The sequence below is a fragment of the Argopecten irradians genome, chromosome 16 (genome assembly GCF_041381155.1).
Source record: "Argopecten irradians isolate NY chromosome 16, Ai_NY, whole genome shotgun sequence".
NCBI lineage: Eukaryota > Metazoa > Mollusca > Bivalvia > Pectinida > Pectinidae > Argopecten > Argopecten irradians.
The window spans coordinates 12124827-12143152 of NC_091149.1; the positions used below are offsets into that span (position 1 = coordinate 12124827).

The following is an 18326-nucleotide window of genomic DNA, read 5'->3' on the forward strand; positions in this document are numbered from 1 at the left end:
ATTCTTAATGTCTATCTACAAAATTATGAAAGACACTTATATTACAGAACAAAATCATGGGTTATGGTTAACACAAGACTTTGATCTAGACCATGTTTTCCTATATACAATTTATGAGAGGAAGATATTTCGGAAAAGGCATATTGTAAGAGTATTCCATTGAAATAATTGTTTCCTTGATGAATGTGTTATTAAAAGAGGACATACAAAATGTAATTCAATTATGAAATGATTTAATTATTACCAAATATATATATAGTAAATAAATCAGATTACTAGAAGGAAAGTAAACAAATACGTACCTAATTATGGTATATCTATCTAGCCTTTTCTATGAATATTAGTAAGAGAATGATATCCATCTTACGGATTAATGGAAGCTCTATAAAAATGCCGAAGACATCAGTTCATAGAACAAAGTTTAAAAACCAGAAGGAGAACTATCGGTTTGTTTAATCAGCAAAGTTGAAATTAAAATTGATTTAAGTCCTTTAGAAGTGAGGGAAGTAAACGCAAGTATATTGTCACCAAAATGTTTAAACAACATGTGAAATGTAACTTTTAAATGTAAATCACGAAATTACATCATTTCGAAAATGTGGTCATAATTTATGAAAACACGAAATGAAGTTTGCAATAAGTGACATTACATTATCTGGCAGTAGTGTGAACCGTCAGGCGTGCTGATATATAGTACAAGTATGTCGGCACAGGTGTACCAGCTATGCAATAAACAATTTCTACAGTAATAAACATAGCCCGGGGGTCAAGGATATTATCCGGGGGTTACGGATAATAACGTGACCACAGTCCCACAAATGTTTATCAATCATAACAACAATGTTTACACACATATATTATTTTTCTTAAAAGAAAACGTCTGTGGTAAGCACACCATAAAACATAAATGTTTGATTTCAATTGATGATAGCTCCCGACATGAACGATGGTGAGAAGTATTTTATGTGGTAACCGTAATGTGATTGGAGTTTCATCTCTAATAGAATCAAGTCGTTTATTTCCGATGATGGGGTTTTACCTGTAAAATTCTCGTCTGACACACTGGCATCCGATCACGTGCCAAGAACCAACATTGGGTGGTAACATTTGAGGTAAAAACTTCGATCTGATATCGGGGCATTTTAGTTTTTCAGAAAGTGTAAAAACGGATGTTTTATTTCAATATTGCTTGATTGAGTACCTACCTCCATTATAAACACAAACTGCTTATTTTACCATTAATTATACATAACATACGCCATTAGTATCAGAGTTTGATTAAATCTTTGTTAATGATCCATTAGTATCAGACATTTAGAAGAAGAATTACCACTTAAAACAAGTTAACGAGAAATCTAGAAAGAACATGGGTCGATCAAACGTATATAACTTAGAGAATACACCTCACAACGTCAATCAAACCACATTAATATCAGGTCTCAAGATCACAAATAAAACGTAAGATTAAATTGTCTTAAGCTCAGCCAATTAAAAATAACGTTACAAAAATCTTACGTCATGTCTGATTGGCTAAGTTTAAACTCTAATATTGTATTATGTTCCTGGAGCCAGATTCTGGACAGAGTTGGAATACATTCTAAATAATACGAAACATCAACTGCAGTTCAATCAATTAAAGGAAACAGAGGAGAAGGTCATTGGAACAGCTTAAGGAATAAGACAAAAATAAGACATCGCTGCAAAACAAGATAATAATTCCATAGAAAAATATTGGTTGTACTACTATCTTCATAATACATAATGATAAACATTTCAGATACAACCAGAACATATTTGTCTTGAATTATAATCAGCCATTAAATGATGAAATGACGTTTATCGTATGCAACGTCGCTTCTGATTGCCTGATAAAACGGCGTAATGATTTTATAGAAAAAAAATTACCGAAATTAATTTAGAATTTTGAGACGATATTATAAAGTAATTTAAATAATAAGGTTATATATGAAAACAAATTATGTTTTGGAGATAAAGATTTAAAGATGCTCCACCGCCGACAGAGAATTAACGATACTCATCATTTAAACAATAATTGGTGTTTAATCGTGTATATATAAGTCTAATTAACACAAAAATTATTATAAAATAATTTATTTTACTTTTTGTGCATGCGCAATCAGTACTTCTTTCCATATAGTACATAATGTCACGGAATTTTTTCGGGATGAAATTATTTATTATTAATATTTTTATCTTGAAATAAAATTATAAGCTCAAACTTGCCAATGGTGGTAATGGTGTAAAGAAAGCCATTTTTGTAACATAAGAAAATTATTTATTCGTCTGCTACTGTTTTTGATAGAGAAAAAAAACGTTTGTCAGCGGTATATACATATTAACCCTGATCTGACAGATGGGCTAGCTATCCCTAATGGGTGGTAAGATTTGAGGTGTTCGATTTGTAAATGAGATGATATAAAGGGTTTGACCTTAGTCACACCGGAAGATTACTCGCCAATTGTTGCTCCCTTTCTATCAACTTCATGTAACGACGAGAAATTAAAGCTTGGCGACTTTGTCTTAAAAGACTCGTGTCTGTGAAATAACAATTAATTAAAACCGTAAAGACGTTTGGCCATGTCCTCTTCACTGTTATCCGGTATTGCCGTTCGGAGGTATTATAATGTTTTGTCGAGTTTGATACAACTTATCGTACATAATACGCTCAGGTCCGTTTGAAGTCGCGGGTTGTCTAAACATTGAGGCAAACACGACCAAACAACCAGGCAAACAGCTCCTTACGGGAAGCTCAGCATACGGGCGGATAAGACGCGGAAATCTCGCGATATCTCGCGGGACATTCCACAGATCTAGCTGTCCATAGGGTTGGGTGTATGACGGGGATTAGTGGGGACTGTGAATACTGTATGGTCTATATCAGGGCGTTACAGGGCAAACAATACCCAGCCACTGGTAGATGTAGAGAAAGCAATATATAACACAGGGACTTTATAAATTAAATATACATATTGTGGATGAATTAAAAGAATTAGGAAAACTCTGAATTTAAATAGTTATATCATAAGCAATATTTATTCATATTCATATGAGTTTCACGTAAACCGAGGCAAAAAGTGAAATCAACATTAATTTCACGTGAAAAAAATTCTAGTGGGTTATTCACCGTTCGTTTCGTAGCGCCTTTTCATTATAAAGGCTTATTAAGCATATTTGTTAGATAACGTATGTATATATCTCTGCTATTTTATGGTATTGACGAAATCTTTTTTCTTATTTAAAGAAATAATCATGTATGCAGTTTAAATCTTACACTTTATTTGACATTTGATTTAAATGTAAAATTTATACATTTAAATACTGCATAACAATCACGTACTTCAGAAACTACATGTTAAACACGGTTCAAATCAAAATCGTATAAATCGTAACTACAACAATCGGACTTTTACATGATATTTCTCTGATCAATTTAAAGGTTCGGTTATTTGGCTGAATGGTCGTTATAAGGCTTTAAACACGGTAAAACAATCACATTGATAGGGCTATATCTCTCATAAACACCTACTCCAGACTCAAGTATACTTCACATGATACGAACTTTCAGAAGTGCGACAAAACCTCAGACGAACGACGACCCTTACCGAGGTGTCTGATAGCCCATCATATCAGTACACCCTTTAATAATACGACAGATATCACGAGAGGTGAATTTCTGGATATGTTGTCATTTAAACATCGAAATCGAAAGTTAAGTCTGTGTCGTTACAACGAGGTTAATATGTAAACTGACATTTTTTAGTAAAAAAAAATTGGGAAAAATAATACAAGGGTGGTGTTTTGGTGATTGTCTGCTCACACATGAAACTTGTGGACTTTCTTAAGGTGTAAAGGGGCTCATTTCTCATGATATCGATACCTTATTATTAAATAGTTTACTTTCACCAGTGAGCTGCGTACCCTCTTTCCTCTAAACACATCTTAATATCAGCAATAAAAAGCTTAATCATCACAATTCTATTTAGGTTTATGGTAGGGTAACGTTTCCGAATTTACAACATTTGCTTCTATGTATATGTGGACAGTCTATAAAATGTTAACAAGTAAATGAGTAATCGGTGAAAAGACAACGTTGTACATAATGACAAGTTTAATCGCAGTAAAATCTAAGCAACATTTATTAAAACAAAGTATTAAGTCATATGTCGTTATAAATTATTTCGCAGCCTATGTTGTAGATACCGTCAATAAACAATAAACTACATATATGAAAATTGAAGTCAAATCAGGTTAATGGAAAGCAATTACTAACGCTATGATTTTGGGAAAAAATAACCTGAAGGTTTACGGAATTGAATTACATATTAAACACATGTACGACACATATCGGACAATCTAGCACTTGTTTTAATTAAGATGTTACTCGATGAACTTCTAGACGATCGAGTAAATATCTGTTTAGTGTTTAGAACGTTTAACTGATGTTACGACGGGTTTGTCGAACATACGTTTTACTAACACCTAGCAGGGGCAGTTTTAATGCATATCAGACCAAAACAACTGTGGTTCGGAGTTAGGCGGTATTAGGCATATGGCTTCACGTGCCAATACCGTGCCCCTGATAACACTCCTGATACGGACATGTGTATCTTTTAGATATAACGCGGTGATGCACATGCGCAGCATCATGCATTTTGTTATTAAATGTGACGTCAAATTTTCATTTTTTTTATTTTGAATGATAATAATTTTATTGCTTTACACAAACTGTAAATGTCCAAAGCTTTGCAAAAACAAAAATTCCAAGCAGTATTGTTCAATAACCATAAATGAAATGTTTCATAAATTGTAATATATTCATATTGTTAATGAGAATGTCACTACAAGTATTTAATTACCATAGGATCATGACAGAAAATTTTGAATCCCGAAAGTTAGTCAGTGAATATGGTCCCGATGGGTTTCTTGTTCGTTGTCTCCGGAAATATGCTTGGCGAGGTATCACCACAATTACCGTTATCACAAGAAGATACCATCCGAATATACATTTGTACCTGTATATGAACACATGATGCAAAGACAAAATACTATCCAGAAATGACCATAGCTGTTTGAGATGTTACATATCTAGTATAGCACAGTGTAATCAGAGATAATTAACCATTTCGATATTTGTCTTGAACATATATTTCTTTTTCACATCGAGTGTAATTGTTGCAGCGGTAAACAATATCATATAATTAATCTAACTTTATTGCCAGTCTGCAATTATTGACCAAATGGAATATTGAAGGACTGTTATAATACTATATCATATAATTTAGGATTTTAACAAATATCACTGTTCCTTTAACGATTCAAAACGCATTAACAAGAGAGTACAAACATTAAGAAATAACGAACTTTATCACAACCCATGCCAATATTTACTAAATGTTAGAAGAAATAGGAAAGAGATATTCGCCCATATTTTTACAAAAGAATGATTTACATGAATTTCCCCCTGAAGAAGACATAGTTTACAACTATAGCTTCAATTCGTAATATAAGTGTATTTTGATCATTTAAAATCAGAAGCCTCTGCTCGAAAACATTCTTGAAATGTTTGAACTTTTGTATATTCAACAGGCCTATCACTACACATTTTCACGTGACACCCACGTGCATCCTCAGGCTTCCATCAGTAATTTCTAAATCATTCATAAGAATACATATCGTTAGCTCGGTTTCCCTTCCGGCGCACTTTTCCGTACACTCTGCTAACCCCAACATTGTCACTGCACATTCAGATAACAGGCTAAGAATGTCTGTTGGGATGTAAGCAACAATAGAACATGGATTTATATTTTATCACATAATTTTGTCTGTCGTCTTTTGGCATGATCTTTTTTTATATTTATAAATATTTCGTTTAGTTTTCAAGACATTTCGAAGCAATACTGTTAAACAAATAAACAGATACAATATCGACACAGTCATACAGATTTATCTATATATATCAATTGGCATAGTTAACATTATATATATATATATATGAATTGTGATCTTGTTATATATTCGTGTATGGGTAGTTATACCGAGTAAACGTTTCTACTGATCTCGATGTAGTTCGCGCTGATGCATTGCAGTTTATTTGTAAATGGTTTAAAGAAGGTATGACCTAAGAATTATGAAAATCACTCAATCCAAACCTATCTTAATGTTAGGCTTAGCCAATTAGAGATGGCGATACAAAAAGTTACATAATTTAAGTCCAAGCCTTTCTTAATTTTATTTTTTTAATTTTAAGACAAACCTGTCTTAATTTAAGCTTTGCCAATCAAAGATGATGTTACAAAAGTTACAGCATTTACGAGTAGCTATGTCAAAACTTAAGTCTAAAAATCTTTTATGATTCTGGAGCCTGGTTCAAGTATCTTAACAATATATCAGCCATGGAATTATGATAAAAATAAAAAGACATCATTAAAGATCACCAATATGACAATATAGCACTCCTTTAAATCCAGAGGAATTTGTGGGATGAAAGACGAACGTTCCCCTGAGTGGATCACACTTCGCTGACATATTCGTACCTGGGGTCAGGGCTAATCCGTATTGCAATACATCACCTGAAAGCATGCAATACCTGTGGTGTGGGTAGAATTTACAACAAAAATCAGAAAGGGCATGATGATCCCTTCTGATTGCTTAATCTATAGATCTAATAGCCGATCCAATGTCTCTGACGGCCATGCTGTGAAAGTGTCACGTGATTCGCCCCTGCATTGCTCGTGACTGTTGTTACGCAATCGTTGGCATTGTATAATGTGACAATTTTTAAACTTGTGCAAACAGTTACAGGATTTAACGCACGTGACTGTCAAGAACTGTCCTTGATTCATTCAATCTTAATTGACAGTTATTGATTACCACGTGCCCCGTGACAAAGCAGATGTATACCGAGGTGTTGTAGAGGTGTAAAATCTGATAACCGGTCTGAATTGATGAACTTTTTTTTACAATGCTCCGACCTTTTTTGACAAATCAGAGAGGTGTTTGGATATACGATATATATCAGATTGCCAACTCGCAAACAAATAGTTAAAGCATAAAATAACAACTAAATTGTGCTATGTCACATCTAGTTTTTTTCATAATTCATCACCCTTCGGACGTGTCCCGAAATGTGTTTACACAATACGTCAATAGAAACTAGGTCACGACTGCGTGGAGCTGTCGTAATTAAGTGACGTCATTTAGTTTTGTTTTTCTTCCCATTATCTTATTTATGTAATGTTCTATATTTTTGTGCCATAACCCATCTATTCTAGTTCATCCTTCCATATTGTTATATGCATTTATATACTGGCCTCAACATTTGTTTGAAAACATTTTTCTTAATTATGTATTATGTACGTCAAGTTTGAAGATTTTATTTCGTCAATATAGGGCTAACTTATAAAAATATAAGTATATAAAAATATATCCGGTTATTTGGTGTGAATAGGGGACATTATTCAGGCAAAATCCGTATAAATAATCTTAATTACTGTAAACAAACATTTTTGTCGCATACTTGTATTTTAAACACCTGAACTCATTATTTAAGTTTAATGCTCGCTACAGAAGTGCGTTAGTTAAAATCTTGCGGTTTTTTTTATGAAAGTTCGCTCATGTTTTTGTGTAATATCTCCCTGACATAAAACTATATAAACATCGACTACTAGATAATATCGAGTGAATAGTTTTTTTTTATGAAATCAATACGCCGTTGTATTAGCCAATGAGATACGACGTTAAAAATGGCAACGTCATGTTTTCTGCATGGACTTATAAAGTATTTAAAACAATGAAAATGCTCGCTACAAGCAAGATTGATTAATCTCATAAATAAAAATATACTTATTTTTGAAGTTTTATTTGTTAGTTAATATCCCGTCTACCCCGGGTAAGAAAACACGATCAATTATACTATCCTTGGGGTCAGATTCTTAAAACGTCACATTTTCTGATGTGTTCACATTCATCACCTTCGGAATCCTATCCCGCAGATTCACCGGTCTACCCCAAGGCTAGATATATTTCATTCATCTCCGTGAGGTCGATGAATTAATTGCATCGAGGTTATCTTTAATCCCCAACGGTGCGACTTATACAACAGCGAAATATTTTATCAGATGTAATAAATTTCCATTCGAAATCAAAAATGCTTAACCTGAATATTTCATCAAATATAATTTCAATCGTTTTTAGCAAAGTTAATACAATTATGAAATATTTAAGTATCCTATAGAGGTACAAACATGACGAGGGGATCGAAACAAAGGAATACCGATACAGTGGGGTATCTGGTTACTTTGACGCTACAGACTGGTGAGAATTAATTATATAATCATTTGTCTCTTTATATAATATCAATAAGACATAAACGACCAACTGATACAATTCGATTAATATTTTGTCATTACACTTCTCTTTATAATCGGTGTCATGATGATCAAACTTAGACATATCATCACGATGATCTCTTTAGCGTAGTGTATGGTATTTCAAGTGATAAATTTTTTTTTCTGTCTAAAGAATGTCTACCCTAATCTCAAAGACAAATATCTTTACTTTGATCCCAATTATTACATACAATTCCCTATTGATAATTGACTGATTCTACTTGGACTTTCGGATCCCTTATAAAGTACTTCTACATATAAATTGGCTATTATCATAAGCTATTAAGCAGCGATAAAGAAAGTTACAATGTCAAATTTGCAGATGAGTTTACCAGTTTGAGAGAGAAGCACCATTGTTCTAGTTAAACAGAATCTACTCACCCTTATTCCTAGTTTACTATTATGCTGATTAATCATGGCCCGGTGATCTTTGCCCCTCCGTCTGGCCCGCCGTAGGAAACGTCTCGTGAACCGGAAGCCGTATTTGACATTGTCACCACAACCGCCCCACCTCCACGCCTCCTTGTTCTGAAGACTTTTGGACTCGTCGCACGTGCATCTGTCCAAACGACCACTACTGCATGCGCGTGCAAATTCGTGTACTAAACTTGCTGAAGACATCGCGTACAGAAAAGATGTTTCTTTAAAGCCTGAAAAAGAACAAAATGAAAAACAAAAATCCAAAGGGAGCAAATACAAAAATTATTCATAAGCAGTGTCTTTCTTTTATCTTTTTGGCTCCATTTTGGCTCTCTGCCCACACGAAAGAAAAAAAAATCATCTCGAATTTCTAATTGGTTTTATTCACTTCCATTAAAAAGTGTGTGCTAACACTTAAAACGTTATAAGTTAAATATTAACAGTAAATTATGATGTTCGGTTATTTACCATGTATTACATGCATATGATGCCGTAGAAACATCTTATTTGACAGATATACGACTTCATTTTTTATAATTTCACACCTACAGGTGATACTAGGAATTCCACACCTGTATCGTATATTAATTATGTTTAATTTTCTACTTTAAAGGTTGGTAAAGACCGTGTTTAATTTGAAGTTAATTTGCGGTTGGACTGGACGTCATTATTTGTTTTCCCAAAATAAGACGTACGAACATAAATCATGAGCCATCTGTACTCAACGGCCCCTTTATATACATAACGCCATAAACGCAGTTTTTAATTCAAAATATTTTCCCATACACCATTTTTTATTTATTGATATGTACATGTTAGTGTCATTCCTGCAGCTTTATTATAAATGTTCTTGTCAGTGTACAAGTCAAAGCCAATCATCCAAACGTTAAGGATAAATGTCTGCGTTATTGGTATCTTAGTGGGCGTTTGGGGAAGGGAGCACTCGGTTTATCAGACAAAGCACCCGTCAAACCCCTCATACACAGGACAAATGACATGTAAAATATCACCAGTGACTCTGGTGGTCCGCAGAACAGAATCATTTAAGGCAATCGTTTAGCAATTAGGGCAATCCGCACTTCTTTACCCTCGCGTAGGTAGATCATTTCTTCAACAATCATCCGTCAATTTCAATAGGCGCATGAATACATTGGTATCTGTCATGGTGAACTGACAATGGATTCCACTTCAATCACATTTCCAGGTGTTTCGCTTGCTATGCGGTGTAGTGAGGCATGCATACCTTTCGGCCGCCTATTTAGTTCGTTTTCACAACTGAACATACTTTGGGATCCTCTACACGCCATTTAGCAAATGTACGCCCATCTCCTTTGTATAAAATACGGGATAAACGCGGCGAATCAATTGTCATTTTCGAGATTGGGCATATTAAAGTAACAACTTTATGTGCTGATAGGCTAGTTAAATGAAGCCGTTCGTGCGATCACATCTTACACCTGAACGTATTTACGACTTGATTGAGTCCCACAATCTGTGGCAGGACACACAAAATGTAGAGGATTGAAATCCTCCGATGTGTGCTTTAATAAACAATCTGGCGGACGAAAACGCAAATTTGTTTTCAAAATTCTTGAAAATACCCTAAACAAATGACTCACTAGTCATTGTTCAGATATGAACAGTGGCCAAAACAACGTTAAGATAACGGTTTGTAAATATTTCCTTGGAACGGTCAACACAACGTTCAAATATGTACAATGTCTGCGAGAAATTGTCAAAAACAACTTTCAAATATGTACAATGTCTTCAAGAAATTGTCAAAAACAACTTTCAAATATGTACAATGTCTCCAAGAAACTGTCAAAAACAACTTTCAAATTTGTACAATGTCTCCAAGAAATTGTCAAAAACAACTTTCAAATATGTACAATGTCTCCAAGAAATTGTCAAAAACAACTTTCAAATATGTACAATGTCTCCAAGAAATTGTCAAAAACAACTTTCAAATATGTACAATGTCTCCAAGAAATTGTCAAAAACAACTTTCAAATATGTACAATGTCTCCAAGAAATTGTCAAAAACAACTTTCAAATATGTACAATGTCTCCAAGAAATTGTCAAAAACAACTTTCAAATATGTACAATGTCTCCAAAAATGTCAAAACAACTTTCAAATATGTACAATGTCTCCAAAAATGTCAAAAACTTTCAATATGTACATGTCAAGAAATGTCAAAACAACTTCAAATTCAATGTTCAGAAATTGTCAAAAAAATTCAATATGTACAATGTCCAAGAATGTCAAAACTTTCAAATATGTACACTGTTTCCTTAAATGGCCAAACAAAGTGCACATTTGTACAATGTGTCCAAGATGTGGTTAAAACAGAATACACTGGCACCACTTGAGAAGATGCTGCTCCGTTTTAAATGACGTATAAATATCCTTTTCCTATTCTTTTCCTCGTGTTAGATATGGAATAATTGGATTTTTCTTAAAGATGCTCCACCGCTGACAAATGGTATTTTCTCACTATCAAAAACAGGAGCAGACGATTTAGTAGTTTTCTTCAGTTATAAAAGTTACTAACTTAACATCATTACCACCATTGAAAAGTTTGAGCTTCTTATTTTACTTCAAGTTGAAAATATGAAAAATAATTAATAGCATCCCGAAACAATTCCGTGTCACTGTATCCTATATGGAATGAAGTAATGATTGCGCATGCACCAAAGGCGTAATAAATTATCTTTTGTTATTTTTTGTGTTAATTAGGCATATATATACACGATTAAACACCAATTAGTGTTCCAATGATGAATATCATTTATGCTCTGTCGGCGGTGGGGTATCTTTAATTTTTCTGGACTTAAAGACAAATGGGTTTAATGATACAAACAAAATAACCTTACGACGAAGCGGACTACATTGTTCATACTCTGATATTCAAGATATTTTTCAAAACTCTATAATATATGTTTTGTTTTCTTATTGTTGTAGATGAATAAATACATCACAAAAAAATGCTGAAAATTGGCAATGGACCAAAACCTTACTCGAAGGGAAGGTATATTTGGACATAATATTTTTGCAGGGTATCAAAGGCGACGCCTTTTTGATGTCGTTAAACAATTATCTCCTCAGTAAAAATAATGGAATTCCTAATTAAGATTTTATATAATGTTGATGATATGAGGGATACCTCATCAGCCAGGTCTGACCTGTTCCCTTATCATGTTTACTTGGAATTATTGTTTGACTGGGAAGAACTTCACAACAGCGGGATTCAGTAGATCTAATAACTGTAAACATCCATTGAGTTATGTAACCCAGAGATTAAACTGGAAGTGAATAGTACGGCAAAATTTCAACTTGTTTTCAAAACAGAGTAGATACTTAGAAATATTCAAATGCCTAGGATAGTTATTGTCCGATGACGCATAGAACGCTACTCCTTCGGGAACATGTGGTCTTGCTTATATGTTTCAAGTAATATAGTAGTTACTGCAAAAAACTTTTACATTTTATTTAAAGATGGTCCATGGCTGACAAATATATTTTTTCTGAATAAAAAAAAACAGGAGCAGACGAATTAGTATTTTTCTTCTGTTACAAAAGTTACTATGTTACGCTATTACCACCATTGAAAAGTTTAAACTTCTAATTTTACTTCAAGATTTTTTTTTAAAAATAGTCAATGGCGTCTCGATAAAATGCCATGGCACAAATACTATGTCCTATATGGAATGAAGTATTGATTGCTCATGCATCAAAAGCAAAATTATTTTCATTTTCTTTTGTTTATAAGACTTATATACACAGATGATTAAACACCAATTATTGTTCAAATAATTAGTAACGTTGATGCTCTGTCGGTGATGAAGCATGTTTAATTTTACAGGTTAAAACGATTCTAGACTAGGATAGGAAACAGTCACCGAGTTGGTTATTTTTAATATCATTCATTGATTAATATAAAATCTAAATCTACAAATGATGCTTATAATAGTGATTTTCGAATTTCCAAAATTACCTTGCCATATCGTCATCCTTTTTTAATCTTATATCGTATCGATAGTGGTGTTGGAATGAGCAAAATTTGAAACAATAACTTAACAAATACAAAACCATAATGTTTGAATTACATTTGTGTGCATTCTAGAAATTAGCATTTCAATTTTCTGTAGCCCTATATATTGCAGGTCAAACATATCTGGGATTCAACTTGAAAGGAAAAAAAAGAAACCAATTTCGCGATATGATAATAGTAATATAAGCTATCAATTAATTTCTATTTTCGGGATGAAATTAAAATATTTACTGTCATGTTTATGATCAAAGAAATGCTTGTAACCGGCTATACTGTAGAAATTTCTTACCCCACCGTAAATGAAAGTCATAGGATGTTTACCTGAAATGTTTATTTAGATGAAAATAACAGACATTCCAATAACGATGACATCATTTTGTAGGCAATGACATGCCAATGGAGTGGTGGCGTTGTTGTTGACTATATCGTCGATACCAGTGTCTACTCCATAAAGATGCGATGGAATGAGTCTGACACTGGTTGATGTATGCCACACGGCTAAATGGAAAATAACCCACAATCATACGGAATGTCACACATGCATTGTAGTCTAGGAAAAAAAAATCAGTCATAAATGTCTGCTGTTTATATGGCATATTTCAAGGTAGGGGCCACGGTGAACGATTGATTACAATATCCGACATATTATACTATGCCCTGTACCTCTGGGTAGCGAATTCGAAACTCATGTGTGACAGTTGCCAGGTATTGACCGTAGTACGGTGTCTTTCTTCGGGGTACTCCTGCTTTTTCCCACTTTCTAAATCTGGTATTCTTTATATGACTCTGGCTTTTAATATGATGTAAAACTAATCAATTCAAGTATTGTCAGTTGATGTAACAATGACTCAATATTGTGGGAAATTTCCGCTAAAGTTGTTTGTTGGAATTTCATTACAAAAGACATCATTTTTGTTTCAAATATCCTAAATCAATCATATCGGTAACAATTTATTTTAAAGCAGTAAATTGGAATCCCGCAATGAGAAAGCCGTTGGGCATAAAAACGAGAAATGAAACATTGATGAAAATAAGCTTATTTACATTAAAAGTAGCGTGCCACAATAACTCTGATGTTGAAGTATGGCATCAATATTTGATAATTATCACTGCTGAAGGACAGAACCATTTAACAAAATCAACGATTGCTTGAGTGGTTTACCGTGGCGCTAACCCAATGATAATGTTTGAATGGCGCAAATTTTGGTACTTTGAATTTAAAAATATATAATAATTTTATATTCCGTTTTTCCCACAACTTGGCTGGGCCTTCGAAATCGCTAAAAATGAGGTACTCTAGAATTAGAAAATATCCAGAAACTTTATACCCTGCCTCCCCCATCCTCTAACCTCTCCCAGACCTGGCTGACCCTCCTAATGACAAACGCCCCTGTCAGGCCTGGTCTATTTACAGCCAGAGGTACATTCCCTCTGAGATGGACTATGATAACAGTCTATATTCATCAAAGCTGGTATGTTTGAAGCTCTTTATCTTGGGGTAGATCCTAACCACAATTCATCATTAAAACGTTTCTCTGTAACGTCTGCCCCGTGGTGGCCGTTCAAGCGTTTTACACCTACGTATAGACAATAGAATTAAAGAAACAGCGAAAAAAACAATAGGAATGCAACGCTATGGTAATTGTGTTATCAAATCATGTAATATAACTGATTTTTATCATTTCAGCACTTTTACTTTTACGACCTTTTGAATAGACTGATTAGTATATAAGGTGACGAATACAAGATACTTATTATCAAGCAACTGTAAGAATCTTCGTTCAATATTGTCAAAATATGATGCAAAATTCCTGTTTGCTATCACACCAAAGTATGCCATCAGAGAGAGAATATATCATCGATAATATTCTTACTTGCGTCATATTAACATTTAATTTTCGGAACCAGTCACATTGTCAAAATGTATTTTTCAATGAGGCAGATAATCGTACGAAGCAAAACTGTGTAAAACAGTATAGCAATAATATTATTATTGTAGTAGATCAACCGATAACAAAGTACTGGCTAATTGATTTTTATGAATACTTATGGAACTTAATTTCCGATAAATAATTTACACATCACTTGTATTATGTTTAGGATGTCCATGCAGTTATTGAATACGCAAACGTTAATATTCGTGGACTTGCACTTTGAGAGAAATCGCGAAATTAATCAACCGCGAAAGAAAGTTGGTTTACAGGACACGGATGTTTATGAGATGGGTTCTCTATAACTTAAGGTGTTGTTTTCTGACAGTCAACCAAGATAGCATCATGTGTAGAGTTCGGCTTTGCTGACAAACTGTTCGGGAATTAGCCCCACAGATCACCGCCAACCAACTCTGGCTTCGGTGTAACCACTTAGTACCGATGGTATACTGGTGATGTGGTTCTTATGGTGTCTATAATTGTTGCACATATCTGACGAAACATTACAATAAATAACTAGAGTCAGTGCAAATAAGCTAAGTATATATACATCATAATATGTGTGCATAGAACAGTGACGTTGCAACATGAATATATACGTCATTGTTATTTGGTGACTCAATAAGATACACAAGTTTTTTACAACTAAATATTTATATTTGGCTGTCATATCGTTCTCACAGGAATACTGATAATGTGGAAAAAGTACGACAATTGGAGTTTACACCTTAGAATTCATAGCCTTTATTATATAATAATAAACAAAGCATCATTACTCCGTAATTACGTTTAATTATAACAATGACTTATGGCTATAATAAAGTTATGCGGGTTATAAAAACCCCAGAGGAGATCATTGTAACGTGTAACATGCCCCTCTACTAACCCACATGTCAGTTAGAGCTAAATAAACGTTCTGGTTTGGAAGGTAATACACTGACATTACAAATTACCCTAATTACTAAGAGCTATCACAGATATCATTGTGTAAACATCTTGCATAAGGCGTAATGACCGATATACCGAGCATCTATGAAATTTGGCACATTCATATTGTAGCTTAACATTGATTTTGAGAAGTTAAGTGTTATAGTAGACGCAAGCTTCATCAGAAACATGCAAAAACGAAAAGTTTTGAGACGAACATATCTAAGTAGATAATTAATATGGTATTACTGCAAAACGTTAACTGTATAATCAATATTTCAATAACATTAAAAGCTGTATGATCTTATGATCTCGATTCACTTATAATTAAAAAGGCGAATTTATATTTGTAATGTGTTTTTTAGGTTTTATCAGTTAAACGTCCCATTACCAGCCAGGATCATTTAAGGACGTGCCAGATTTGTTGGTGAAGGAAAGCCGGTGTACCCGGAGAAAAACCACCGACCAGCGGTCAGTTCCTGGCAACTGCCACAGATGGGATTACATGGGATTCGACCCAGAGTTAGAGAGCCTGTGGTGATATGTCGGGACATTTATTTTTGTATTGTGTTACGATATCGGTAATGTTGATTTCAAATCAAACCATTTAACTTGAAATAAACGGATCTTGTTTTGATCAGGCCTTGGGAAAATAGATTACATATTGGAGTAGAAAGCTTTTAAATTATCACCAGCAAAGTATGGTTATGTGGATTTCAATTAAGAACAAGAATTGAGGGAAAGAAGTTCACAGTGATCTAGTTGTGAATGAGTATTAATATTTTAATAATAAATGTAATAAAAGAAGGCATAGCCACTGTACCAGGAACCTTAATAATTACAAACTGTAGGATTAACAGACTGCATGTAGCAAACGTAAAACGTTAATCACTTTAGTATTTGAAACAAAAGGGTATTCCTTAATGTACTACCAACCTATATATTGCCAACCTCTGATGAGGTAAAATCGGATGATACATTCGGGTGATTTGCATTGTAATTTATGCATAATAAACTAATATCTCTGGGTTCTGGTAGAAATTTACACCCACTTAATTGAAATACTCATCCAATACATTATTCTTTACAGACTATAATACTGTACATACAAATCCCTACAGTTTAGTACTGTATGTTCAGAATTCCCCCAGTAGGCGCTAGACCATTTGTAATAGAATCACTAAACAAACTTACGTTTTATAGACTTATTATCTTGTATTTCCTACCTAGTTCAAATCCCTGGATTTCGGTATAACTTTATAGAGACTTATTGGAATAGATTCTCCAGACACTCGATTTCGGTATAGCCTTATAGAGAATGCGCTGGGATCACTGTAACAGATAGTCCAAACAGTAGAGGGATATGTTGGACTTATCAGAGCGATTTCTCCACCACCGATAGCCTTGGCCATACACGTCAGCAGGCCTGATAAATGACCGCGGGTGATTGAGAGGGTGCCGGGTGGCCGGCAATATCGACTACAGTAATCCCATGATAGGAGCTACAATACCTCTGTAATACCCTCCAACATTGATACGGTGTCCGGATACCCCATACATCACCCGATAATAGTGTATTACCCAACACTAAACAATACCCGACACACCAATACGGCGATTTATGGGTGTGAAACGTTCCCAGGTTAAATAAGTGATTCTCTGTTGACCTGTCCAGTTATTGGGGATGGCCATTTGTGGATGACTGTTTTAACTTTCTATCAAATCTTTTATAATTTATTGGGGGCGGATGGGTTAATTAATGTAATAAATTATGTGGCAGACGGAGGGAAGTATTAAAACCCCAATGACATCTTAGTGTGAAAGTAAGTTACATGGTCACAAAGGAATTTATACATGTTCATTGTCTAATGATAGCTATGGGAATGACGCATTCTTCAAATACCTGTAATTGACTAACACACCTTCCCTAACCTGTCTTTGATATAGGATATTGTTATTTTCTTTTCGGTTTTTTTTTTTTTTCGTTTTTCGTTTTGTCTTTTTCATTTTTTTTTGTTTTTCGTTTTGTCTTTTTCATTGTTTTTTTTTTTTTTTTTCATTTTCATTTTTTTTTCCACGTGCTAGGTGGCCATATCGTTTATGTAATATATCATGTGTAAATGTGTATAAATATATAGTTTCAACAGTAGCATTCTTTTATTAATTACTGTAAATGTTGATGACCGTGTCACCCATTAATTTGTAAGTAGTGTTAAGTGAAACACGAAACAGGAAAAAAACTGTGAAAGATGATAAATACGGACCCCCAAAAGCGTCCATGACAAATTATCACTACGGAGAACGGCCGTTTCGGATATCATAGTACCAGCCATGCGTTCATCCACAAATATATTTTCAACTCAAAAATCCATGTTGAATTTTTTCAGAACACCAAAAGTAGATATCCCTCTCTTTAGTTTAATAATCACGATTAGATATTCGTTACCGTTTTTTAGCAATTGTCTTTGGAACATTAAAAAAAAATAGATAAATAAACAGGTTACAGGATAACAAAGCTTGAGAATCATGATAATGAAGTTTGCTGTCAGTGAATTATCTTTACACCACTTAGCGGGGTGTCCGATAT

At 34.0% G+C, this 18326-nt stretch overlaps 1 protein-coding gene across 3 annotated transcripts in view; it reads right to left on the bottom strand.

The window, feature by feature from the left end:
• Positions 1 to 18326, bottom strand: part of LOC138310238 (protein Wnt-9a-like) — a 51169-nt gene that overhangs the window by 8880 nt on the left and 23963 nt on the right. For all 3 annotated transcript variants that reach the window (XM_069251359.1, XM_069251358.1, XM_069251360.1), the window contains one exon: positions 8790 to 9058. In XM_069251359.1, coding sequence (XP_069107460.1) covers positions 8790 to 9058 — 269 coding nt within the window. The remainder of the gene's footprint in view (positions 1 to 8789; positions 9059 to 18326) is intronic.